Source organism: Ahaetulla prasina, chromosome 7 (assembly GCF_028640845.1).
Source record: "Ahaetulla prasina isolate Xishuangbanna chromosome 7, ASM2864084v1, whole genome shotgun sequence".
Classification (NCBI taxonomy): domain Eukaryota; kingdom Metazoa; phylum Chordata; class Lepidosauria; order Squamata; family Colubridae; genus Ahaetulla; species Ahaetulla prasina.
The window spans coordinates 54,274,434-54,286,647 of NC_080545.1; the positions used below are offsets into that span (position 1 = coordinate 54,274,434).

Below are 12,214 nucleotides of genomic sequence, written 5' to 3' on the forward strand. Positions count from 1 at the left end.
ATATTGAAGTTGCAACTGCCTTTCGGTTTTATCTGAATATAATCTGTACTTTGCTTTGAAGCACCAGGTATTGTCCAGAATACCCAATGTATTGCAACCAGTTGGCAGTCAATCCTGCTCCAATGGGACCCTCCTTTGAAAACAAATGGAATCATTACAAATTACATAATAACGTTTAGAGAGAATTCAACCATCTTATCACCTCATAATGAAACAGTGTGTATTTTGAGAAATTTGCTATCCAATACAATTTACCAATTTAAAATAAAAGCTGCAACAGCTGCTGGAGAAGGGAAAGAACAGTTATGCAATACCAGCACATTTCCAGAAACAGGTACCAAATGGCTACATGTCAAGCTATAATTAATAATTTCAGAAATTTCTTTCATAATGTCTTTTCAACTAAGTTTTCTGAGCTGAGTGGAACAGCATACTATTGATATGCATTAAAAATTACGTTGTGTTAATTTTGTAAAATATATTAGAAGAGCAACAGTTCCAAGTAATTGTTCTTAGGAATTCATGCAAGCTACTATAACAACAATCAAGTTTTTATTATTGGGTTAACGTTCTCTTAGCTGTGTGTTCTCATGCATTTTTTTGTGTTGAGTAGCAGCCACTTGAAATTGGAGACATGTAATTAGGAATGGAAACAGTTTTAAAGTTATTCTCAGCTTCTTATTTATGGTGGACAGAGTTAGTCACAGACACATAGCCAACTCAGAGTCACTGCCAAGGCATTTATTTCTGATGCTAAGTGAAATCAAATTAGGTTCACCATCTCATCCCAAAATCTCTGAACAAGAGCCTTCAAAGTATAACTTGATTGTTTATCATTAGGTTTATTACAACTGGGTGTAACTATACATGACCATAAAAAGAATTACATATGATAACCTATGATACAGTGACATTCTCAAATGAATGTTACATCTTTTATTATAGTCTACACTGTAGGATAATTTGCTTCAATTTATAGAATAAAAATATACAAAGTTGTGAGAATAAATGCTGCTAGTGTGTAAAAACTGATTGGAACTATAACTTCTGAGAACTGTAAAAAAAAAAGAATGTGATGGTTGAATTTTTAGTTTTTAAATTTTTTCAATATTTAGATTCTGCTGTTTAAAAAAACCTGCAATGGCAGCTTATAAAAATAGCAGAAAAGGTGACACAATAATAAAACACTAGTAATCTGATCCGATTATCAAATTCTCAACAATGCTCCAATTTTTATTTATGTTTTGCATTTCTGGACCATGTACCTCCCTCAAAAAAGCCTCTGGGTAGTGTACAGTAGAACACCAAAATATAAACCATTATTTGAGAATTAAAATGTTAAAGTTAAATTTTAAATTTGAAAATATTATAAAATTATAAGAAATTTTAAAGAGATAAGAAAATATTCGAGGAGGCAATTGAACCCTGTTAAAAATTGGTTGTTAAAGGCCAAAGGACATCTCTTACAGTACCAACCAGCCCCATGACTGCATATTCCTTTCAAGGAAAAGTATTTTTTAAATTAAATAAATAATTAGGTAATCAGGCTACATAAGGGATTTAAATTGTTGAGAATTCAAGAGGTGATTCTGAATTCTAGGGGTCTGTTATTTCCTAGACATCATATAATAATAATAATTGAGTTGTAAGGGACCTTGGAGGTCTTCTAGTCCAAACCCCTGCCCAGGCAGGAAACCCTACACCGCTTCAAACAAATGGTTATCCAACATCTTCTTTAAAATTTTCCAGTGTTGGAGCATTCACAACTTCTGCAGGCAAGTGGTTCCACTGATTAATTGTTCTAACTGTCAGGAAATTTCTCCTTAGTTCTAAGTTGCTTTTCTCCTTGATTAGTTTCCACCCATTGCTTCTTGTTCTACCCTCAGGTGCTTTGGAGAATAGTTTGACTCCCTCTTCTTTGTGGCAACCCCTGAGATATTGGAACACTGCTATCATATCTCCCCTAGTCCTTCTTTTCATTAAACTAGGCATACCCAGTTCCTGCAACTGTTCTTCATATGTTTTAGCCTCCAGTCCCTTAATCATCTTTGTTGCTCTTCTCTGCACTCTTTCTAGAATCTCAACATCTTTTTTACATTGTGGAGACCAAAACTGAATGCAATTTTTTTATTTTTTTATTTAATTTTGACAAAACAATATATACAAGCATAACACAAAAAGATTATATAATGTATAAACAAATATATGAGGAGAAACAAGGAAGTATAAGCATATATATATATATATAGGGAAAGAAACAAAAGGACAGGAACGGTAGGTACGTTTGTGCTCTTATGCACGCCCCTTAGAGTCCTCTTAGGAATGGGGTGAGGTCAACAGTGGATAGATTTTGTTTAAAGCTTTTGGGGTTATGAGAAGAGACCACAGAGACAGGTAATGCATTCCAAGCACAGATAATTCTGTTAAAGAAATCATATTTTCTGCAATCCAAACTGGAGCGGTTGACATTAAGTTTAAATCTATTGGTAGCTCTTGTGTTATTATAGTTGAAACTGAAGTAGTCATTGCCAGGAAGGACATTACAATGGTGTCAAGGTTCCAGAAAAACCTCTTCTGCATAAAAAAAACTCAGAAGCCATTGTCTTTCAGAGTTCTTTACTAGCATAAGGAAACTGGCACATGATGAGTGAAATTCCAAAACTGAACTTCTGGATTCTTTTCCCAGTTATACAAACCCCAAGAGTCCCACCCCCCTAACCCCTTTGCTGGTCACATGGTCCCATGTTCTCCCAGTTCATTCGAATATCTTCCCGCCACTCCTCCTGCAGATGTGAACACCATCCAACCTTGACCACTTGAAGAATGTTACCATACTCCTCAACCCCCCTTCTTCCCCTCAGGGGAAAAATGTGGCAGCGTCTGGAACCCTAAGGCCTAGTATGGTTTCCAGGCCTGACAGGCATCCCCCCTTGGAAAAGAAGCTATATCCTAGGAAAGAAAACAAAGAATTAATGAAGAAGTGTGTCGGTGGTCCACACTTCCCTTCTACCCCCCTCTACCCCCTCCAAGAGGTTTTTTAGGTTTGTCGGGGAAAGTGTCGTGAAATTGTTTAATCAAATTGTCCACATTTACTTTCCAACTTTTGACCCAAGTAGATTCAGATAATGGATATCCCTTCCAGTGGACTAAATATTGTAATTGACCTCTGTATAGTCTAGAGTCAAGGATTTTCTTGATCTCATAGTGGGTTTCACCTTGGATTATCAAGGGTGGTGGGGGAGCAGCAGGTTGAGGTCTCAGTCCAGATTGTCTAGCAGGTTTTAATAAGCTGCTATGGAATACCGGGTGTATTTTCCCCAACATTCAAGGGAGCTTGAGTTGGATGGTAATGGGATTAATAATCTTTACAATGGGGAAAGGACCCAAAAATTTTGGACCAAATTTTCTGCTGAGTATTCTCAACCTCAGATACTTAGTAGATAAAAAGACTTTATCCCCAATGTGAAAAGGGGGTTGAAGGGAACAGTGTTTGTCAGCTTGGGCTTTGTAATTTCGAGCTGTTACAGCTAAGGCCTTTTTTGTATTTTCCCACCCTTTTTTCAATGAATTCATCCAGTCCATTAGGGAAACGGAAGTGGGGGGTTGCACGTGGAGTTCAGGCATTGGAACGAAGTCCATGCCGGTGGTTACTTGAAAAGAGGTTAACCCCGTGCTGCTGTGTACAGCATTATTATATGCGACCTCTGCAAATGGTAACAAATCTGACCAGTTTTCTTGTTGGTAATTTACATAACACCGTATGTATTGTTCCACCATCGAGTTCAATTTTTCAGCCGCCCCATTGGTCTCCGGATGGAACCCAGAACTAAGTCCTTGAGACGACCCAATGGACCGTAGGAACTCCCTCCAGAACTTGGCTGTGAATTGAAAACCCCTGTCAGATATTATCCTTTTAGGAACTCCATGCAGTCTGTAGATGTGTTTCACGAAGAGCTTTGCTAATTTTCTCGCCGATGGCAATCCGCTACACGCAGTGAAGTGGGCCTGTTTAGAGAACAAATCCACTACGGTCCATATCACCGTATTTCCCCCACTAGGTGGGAGTTCAACAATAAAATCCATGGCAATCTCCTCCCAGGGTCTGGTGGGTTCGGTTACAGGTTGTAGGAGTCCAGGGGGTTTCCCTGGTCTGGACTTCATGGTAGCGTAGGTAGCACAGCTCCGCACATAGTCTTCGACATCTGATTTCATTTTTGGCCACCAGAATTGTCTTCTAGCCAAGTGGAGAGTTTTCAAAAATCCAAAGTGACCTCCTAGGCGAGAGTCGTGGCTTCTCTGTAGTATAGGCAGCCGCATAGTGACAGGTACATAAATCTTGGTTCCCTTCCAGGGTAGTCCATCCCTTAAGGTGAGGTGAGCTTATACGAGGCCTCACTTCCAAACGCTCAAAAGGTTCTGGGAGGTCCAATAGGGATTGGGATTTCAGGGGGTTTCTCAGGTCCCAATCCAGTGACTCTCTCAATTCTCCAGTTTTTACTGTCCTCCATTGAGGTTGAGAAGAGGGAGGGGGCTCTCCATTCCGCCCCGGGAAAATGTTTTCTCCCAGGGATTTCACTTCTTGCAATTGATGGGGTGGGGTTTGGCCGGAATGACAGCTTACCCATGAATCGGAGTCTTTAGGCCATGCACCAAGCTGACAAGCAGGCTCTACCACTTCGGGTTTTTGAGTCATATCTTCCGATGGGAAGTAGGTGATTTCGACCACGTCCTCAGATTCCAGCCTTTGCGCCCCTTCCACGCTTTCAGCTTGCTGCCCTTCCATCTTTGCTGGGTCTTTGCACCGCTATGGAAGTTGCGGAGGCTGGGGCCCAGCACCCCCCTAATGCCCCCCCGAGCAGAGGAGAGGGTACCGTTAAGCAAAAGAAAGTTAGGAGTTTTGGAATACTGTCAAGGTTCCAGAAAAACCTCTTCTGCATAAAAAAAAACTCAGAAGCCATTGTCTTTCAGAGTTCTTTACTAGCATAAGGAAACTGGCACATGATGAGTGAAATTCCAAAACTGAACTTTCGGATTCTTTTCCCAGTTATACAAACCCCAAGAGTCCCACCCCCCTAACCCCTTTGCTGGTCACATGGTCCCACGTTCTCCCAGTTCATTCAAATATCTTCCCGCCATTCCTCCTGCAGATGTGAACACCATCCAACCTTGACCGCTTGAAGAATATTACCATACCCCTCAACCCCCCTTCTTCCCCTCAGGGGAAAAATGTGGCAGCATCTGGAACCCTAAGGCCTAGTATGGTTTCCAGGCCTGACAAACGGATGATTCTATGAACTAAAACCAGGTCCTGTCGAAGGCGACGGAGTTCCAAGTTTTCTAACCCCAGGATTTCAAGTCTTTCAATATTCCAAGTGTGGCCTTACCAAGGCATTATAAAGTAGTATTAACACTTCACATGATCTTGATTCTATTCCTCTGTTTATGCATCAAGTTCTGATCTTAATATAAGTTGCATAGATGAAACATTTCTAGAGTAGATTGATATGAATTTTCCAATGGCCTGTAACCATTTATAAATCTTCATAGGGAAATGTTCTATATTATGATAGCATCAAGATGGGCTAAATGCCATTTGAAAAAAATCAAGATATTAAATATGTAGAATATCCTTTACATTTAAAACTCATTACCAATAGTTTTTCAAATGAATCGTTCTCAGTTATGAAGTTATTTATTTCTGTGTTTTCTCAGTGTATATTAGCATACTTCATGTTTGTGTGAAATAACAGTTTAGAAGTGGAGTGTTTAAATTAGAATTTTTAGCTTGCGTATGAGTGTGCTTGTAGTTACATTTGTGACTTACTTGCTATACTAAAATATGATAAAGCACACATGATAATAAATCAACAATGAGAACTAAAATAAAGAGATATAAGATGTGAATATTTGCAGAAGAATATATGAGGGTTGCTTGAAAATGTAATTTACGTATTCTTTTATATGCAGATGTTGTCTTGTTGAACAGTTGAAAATCCAAATGATTTGCCATACATATAAAATAGATTTTATGATGCAACAAGGAGTATGAGTCTTAAAATAAATATATCAAGGAGCAAGGTAGTTGTGTTTAACAGGGAAAACTGAGTGAATGAACTTCCATAGATTGTTAGTCAAAGATGGGGAAATGAGTGAAAAAATACTAGTAGAAGGGTCTGTAGTAAGTAGTGTATAGTCTGTTGTAATAATGAAGATTTATCAAAAGAAACAAAAAATGTTTGTGCATAAGTGTGTGCTACAGTCTTCTTTGTTATATGGAAATAAAAATTTGGGTAAAGGATAGAAATACATTGAATGCAGTGCTTGTGACTTTCTTAAGAAACATATGTGTAAAGCGAGAGGTAGAATCAAGAATAAGCTCTGGATTAATGAGAATAATAATGCTAAGTTGGTTTTGTCAGGAATGAGAATCAAACCAGATAACAATATATGAAAGAAGACTGAATGGATTACAAGATGGGAAATCAAGAAAATTGTAGTTGGGTTGGGTTGATGAGATTCTGGAAAAGAGATATTAGTTTAAATATATGCAATAGCAATGCGTAAAGTGATGGATAACTGAGATAGTGTATGCAATACTAGTTTTTTAGAGAGGTTAGTTAATGACAGAATAAACAAGATTTAATTATATTTCCTTTAATTATTTTTATGATAATTCTGAATTTCTATGGTTATTGTTTCTTAGTCGTCTTCTTGTGCTTAAACTGAAAGAGAATAAAGTACAAAGGGCAAATACTGAAAGAAAATATGGCTCCCATGGATAGATGAAAATATTTTTTTTAACAGATGAGTCATATTCATTCAATAGTTTAATAATAAGTAGTGTAGTATATCATGATAGCCAAACCATATTTATTAAAAAATATGAACAAATAAAGGATTTTATTAGTATTTACTTTATTTTAGAAAACCTAAATGGCTATTTGTTTCTTTCTGTTAATATAAGTTCAGCCTTGGAATCTGTAATCTAATAGTAACTTTTTTATATAAAGGAAACATTGAGAGATACTGGAAGCAGTCATTAGAGATAAAAAAAAGCAGAGGACTGCCCAATAGCCAAAAGAATGGAATTTAATTAAGAATTTGACTCATTTAAGAACACATAATTAAGCTAAGAAATAGTTTTCAGTTCTTTTCAGCTTTTCACCTTTTATAATGTTAGGTATTCCTTGGCATTTGTATTTAGAAATAAGTTAAATATTCAAAACATTTTAAAATATTTTAAAATAGTGTAATATTTCAGATGAAAATACAGATCTTTACTTTAGCAGATGCAGGCGAAGAAAAGAATTCTAATACACAGAGGAATATAGGAGTAGATATGCTTTTTCATTGGAACTAATGAGAAAAGTTCTTAAATTACAAATAAATCTTCATGCACATTATAGTCCCTTCATCCATAATAAATCTTGCCGTGTGTGTATATGTGTGTGTGTTTGTGCCAAATTTCTCAATTTTAAAGAGGTACCAAAAGAATTCTACATAGCAATGGTATCAAAAGATGATGTAGCCAAAGTAACAATAACTGTCCTAGTATTGCTTCTTCAAACTGAAGTCTGAACCAGATTGTAATAACAATGAATATATGTTTCCAATGGTTTATCCTAAAACTCTAAGGGTATACAACATTTGTATAAACATGTAGACTTCATAAAGTATACTTGTATTCTCAGTTGTCTATAGTTTCAATGCTATGCCTGTGACTATGGGAAATATCCATTCTTTATTCTAGTGTAGGGGTAGTCAACCTTTTTATACCTACCGCCCACTTTTGTATCTCTGTTAGTAGTAAAATTTTCTAACCGCCCACTGGTTCCACAGTAATACACCGTGTATCGTCGTCTGCACATGCCTCTTGCGCATCGTGGATTGGGTTTGGAGGGGGCGTCGGCTACCAGCTCTGCTTGTCTGTTACAGCTGGGTGGTGTGGGGGGAGATGCGCAAGCTATTCTGGGATGAGGCTCTTTTGTTTGCGGTTGCACTATAGCGTCATTTAATTTCACTTACGTAACGTGAACTAAACTTATCCGCGGGTGATACAAATAGTATATTTTCAGAAATTTAAATTGTCACAGGGAATTTTATGAAAACCTAATGAAAATGTTTTTAAATAATGCTATGAATATTTTTTAATAGTCAATTAAATTAAAAAAAAGGAAAGTGCTTCAGTATCGGACAAAACCCCTACCGCCTACCATGAAAGCTGGAACGCCCACTAGTGGGCGGTAGGGACCAGGTTGACTACCACTGTTCTAGTGCATGGAATAAAGACTTTCAGACCGAGAAAGAGTGTATGCATAAATGTATCTGGATAAACAATATGAAGTGTAAAGTATTAGCTTTAATGCACAATGATATAATGTTATTATAATTATAATTTTATTATTACTATTTTTAGCTCCAAGCGCTCCAGGAGATATAATATTTTCAAAGGTACAGTCAACAAATGTGACCTTGAGATGGATAATGCCAGTTACTATTTTGGGCTACTTTCAAAACTACAAGATTACTACACAGTTACAATCCATCCATTGCAGTAGTTGGGATTCTTCTGAATGTATTGAATATGAGAAGGAGCAATACTCATATCTTGCTGATAAGGTTGTAGAAGAAACAGTATATGACCTGAAAAAATTTAGATGGTATCGATTTAGAGTTTCTGCTTGTACAAATGCTGGTTATGGCAATTCTACACCTTGGATTGTCACACAAACTCTTCCTGGCTGTAAGTAAGACTATATTAATCCTTAATTTTATACAGAACTCAACTTTATAAAACCCATGAAAAATTAACAATAGGCAAAATTAATTACAAAATTTATACTGTGTTTCTCCAAGCATATTCACTTACAGTTTAAATCTCTCTCTCTTTCTCTCTCTCTCTCCCTCTCTCCCTCCCTCTCTCCCTCTCCCTCTCTCTCTCTCTCTCTCTCTCTCTCTCTCTCTCTCTCTCTCTCTCTCTCTCTCTCTCTCTCTCTCGTGTGTATTAGGAATTGAATGTATAACATATCTGGTCATGAAATTGGAGACTGACAACAATTAAATAGGTTTGCGTTTAACCATTCATTTCCATAATTATTTTTTATATTTTTTATTTTTATATATTTATATATATATTATATATTTATTTTTGGAGTTTTTTTGCACAACATAAATATATAATAGAGACTCACACTGAATATATAAACTTAACATAGAGTTTTCATATATTTTCTTCATTCACCAATAGCTGTATTTTAACTAAGGTTTTCAAAGGCTAAACATTTAAAACAACAATTTTTAATAAAATTAAAACAACTTATTTGCTTAGAATAAATTTGGCATTACTGGAAGATTTGTTTTTTTTAAAATAAATATACCATTTCTAATGGTGCAAAGACAGCATAGCAAAACATATTGATGGTTGCATTTTTTAGATAAGATTTTTTTATTAGTACAGTTCAGCAGCTATTAAACACACTAAATTTAATAAATTTTCAAATTATAAAAAATATTTAAAGTAAGGTAAAAATATTTTCTCACTCCCTCCAAAGAACAACAATGCTTAAGTTCAACCTTATCTTTTGTCTTTTTGAGTCAAGCAGCAAGTCACCACTTCTTCCGAAAACAGTTTAGTTTGAACATTTTGTGTGAAACACAGTGACATGAAATGATGAGGGTACTGAAGTTTGTTCATATCCCTAGATTATGAAGAGGAAGTAAAGGTTCATGTCCTTCAGTTCAATCAACTCACAAGATTGCTGAAAAGGAAAAATAATTGAATGATAAGTATATCACCAAATCTTATTGTGAGAGAGTCTAGCATGTAAATTTAACAAACAAGTCAATAAATAAGAGGAAGATATCATTAACATACACAAATACTAGAATATTTTCTCTTTACAAACTCACAATAAATTTATGGATATAAGGTTTTTTAAAGAATAATTGATGGCATTTTTTAACTTGCCAAATTATATTTTGAATTCATTGTGTAATGATGAAATAAACACCAAGGAAATCATCTCATGTATTATGTAGCCATGACAGTTTTCATAAACATGCGTTTAAATTTATTATATTTTAAGATTTTCATCAACATTTTTGCATATTGATAATTGTAAGAATAAAAACCTTAACTTTATATATTTGTGCTATTTTTTGTTCCATAATTTAGATAGAATACTCTGTCTTCTGTTTTACAAATTGTTCTCTTAGGAGCTGTCTTTCTGTCTCATAAAATAGGCCAATGGGACTATTATTACACTGATGATAAATTATATAATTCTGCTTTACAATGAGATATTTTCTAAAGTATCTGAATTAAACCATATGCTTCTGTCATAATAAAAGAATTATTGACTATTGTTTTTATAAAGTAGTGAAAAAGCTATATATCCAAATTTCCTCTTTCTGACACATAGTGTATGTAGGAGGTAAAAGGCCTATCCTTCTTCTCATAAAATTTCTATGCTGCTTGGACATTTGGCTAAGATCAAGTGTTCGATCCTCTTTTCCAGATGGGTATTCAAAGTACTATGTCCCAGGATAGAGTAGGAAAATAGAAATTCAGTAAGAAAATAATTTCCTGGTCTGCAGTTTCAGTATGTGAAAATTTTTTGTTTTACTGTATTTTGGATCACTGAGGTCTATCCAGTCCTTGAAAAGTTGATAACAGAAACAATGGCAGCTTTTTGCAATTTCCATTGAGCCTATACTGAACTTAATTTTGGATGGTTTTGTTCCTGCTTGCCAACATGAAAATCAGTAGTTTAATAGAATATAATGAATCCATCTGAAAAGATAAATTTAATTTGCTGTTCCTGTTTTCCTACCAATTTTCTGTGGGCTTCTAAATCTGCACATTGTGTCTAGGCATGTTGAAGTTGGTTCCTTTGTTATAGGAATATCAGAGTGCTGTTTCCATCTGTTCCCGATGATAATCACTTTGGTATATTTCCTCATTTGGTATAATAAATATACAGTAGTAATATAAGGAAAATGACCAGCAAAACACAACAACAAAGAATTGCAGCAGAGTGGCATGGTCTGGATATCAATCTGATTCCTACTGTACTTGCTCTCTCCTTATCATGTGGTTATATATAAAATTGTATTCCAGAATATTGAAATACAGAGTAAGAACATTGGTATAATCCATAGAGCTCCAGTGGAAGTTTGCTCTAAGAAAAAAAGTACCTTGCTTAACTTACCCATTTTTTAACCATCAGATTTCCAAGGAATCTAGAGGGAGCATTATGTGTTTTTCCCCCCATATACTCCTAATTCTTTACTGGTTGTGCAATAATGGAAGAGAAATTAGCATTCCCTTGCACTGCAATTGTTTCAAATAAAATTCAGACCAGAAGACATTTATAAAAATAATAAATTTAAATTTATTTGCTTAAATATGCTTATCTAACGATTCCATACTGGTAAAAAAAAAAATCAGGTAGAAGTTGATAGTGAAAAGAATATTTCCTAAACTACTCTTTTAAAGGCCTTGCTAAAACGAATAGAGCTTGAATCAAAAGATTCTTTTGAGTATCAGAAGATCAGTTTGTAAAATGATAAGCTATCCAAATGTACCATCCAGCTAACAAACTTAACTGCTGCCTTTGCATCAGGACACAGATGGATGGGAAAAAATGACCCTGACCTCCATAAGACCTACATTCCTGTGCAAGCATAGAAGCATGATAATCAGGAAATGACGGGTATTAGTTACAGAAAATGCATTATTGTGAAAACCAGGAGAAAAGTAGTCATGAGAGGAAGTGATTGGATTATATGGGAATGAGTGAATAAGACTGGGTCATTCCTACTGAGTAAATTGCTGTGATTTATAAGAGAAAGGCTATGGTGATATCTTACCCATTTCTGGCTAGACTTGTTTCACAAACAGTCTTAAATCAATATGTGACAGTTGCCATTGGCACAAAGTTTGTTTGTGTAAGATGTTTGTTATAAAGGTTATAGACTGAAACTAATAGATTTCTAATTTCCAGTCGTATTTTAGTTATAACAATTTATCTGAAGTGTAATTCTGCTTTTCGGTGAAAATTCTTCAACTATGACAAAAGCCAATAAAGAGATATATTGGTGCTTTAGACTAAGAATTTGAAAGGCATTGACATCCTGATCCTAAATACATTTATATGGAAGTGTCTAAATGTTCATCCTTTTGAGTTTTTTGCAGCTGTGGTTTTCAGTCATG

General features: G+C 35.4%; 1 protein-coding gene across 1 annotated transcript in view; it reads left to right on the forward strand.

The window, feature by feature from the left end:
- The window catches only part of PTPRQ (protein tyrosine phosphatase receptor type Q), a 122,179-nt gene that overhangs the window by 77,295 nt on the left and 32,670 nt on the right, over nucleotides 1-12,214 (forward strand). The window contains exons 38-39 of the mRNA XM_058191656.1: nucleotides 62-334; nucleotides 8,417-8,743. Of these exons, the coding sequence (XP_058047639.1) occupies nucleotides 62-334; nucleotides 8,417-8,743 (600 nt within the window). The remainder of the gene's footprint in view (nucleotides 1-61; nucleotides 335-8,416; nucleotides 8,744-12,214) is intronic.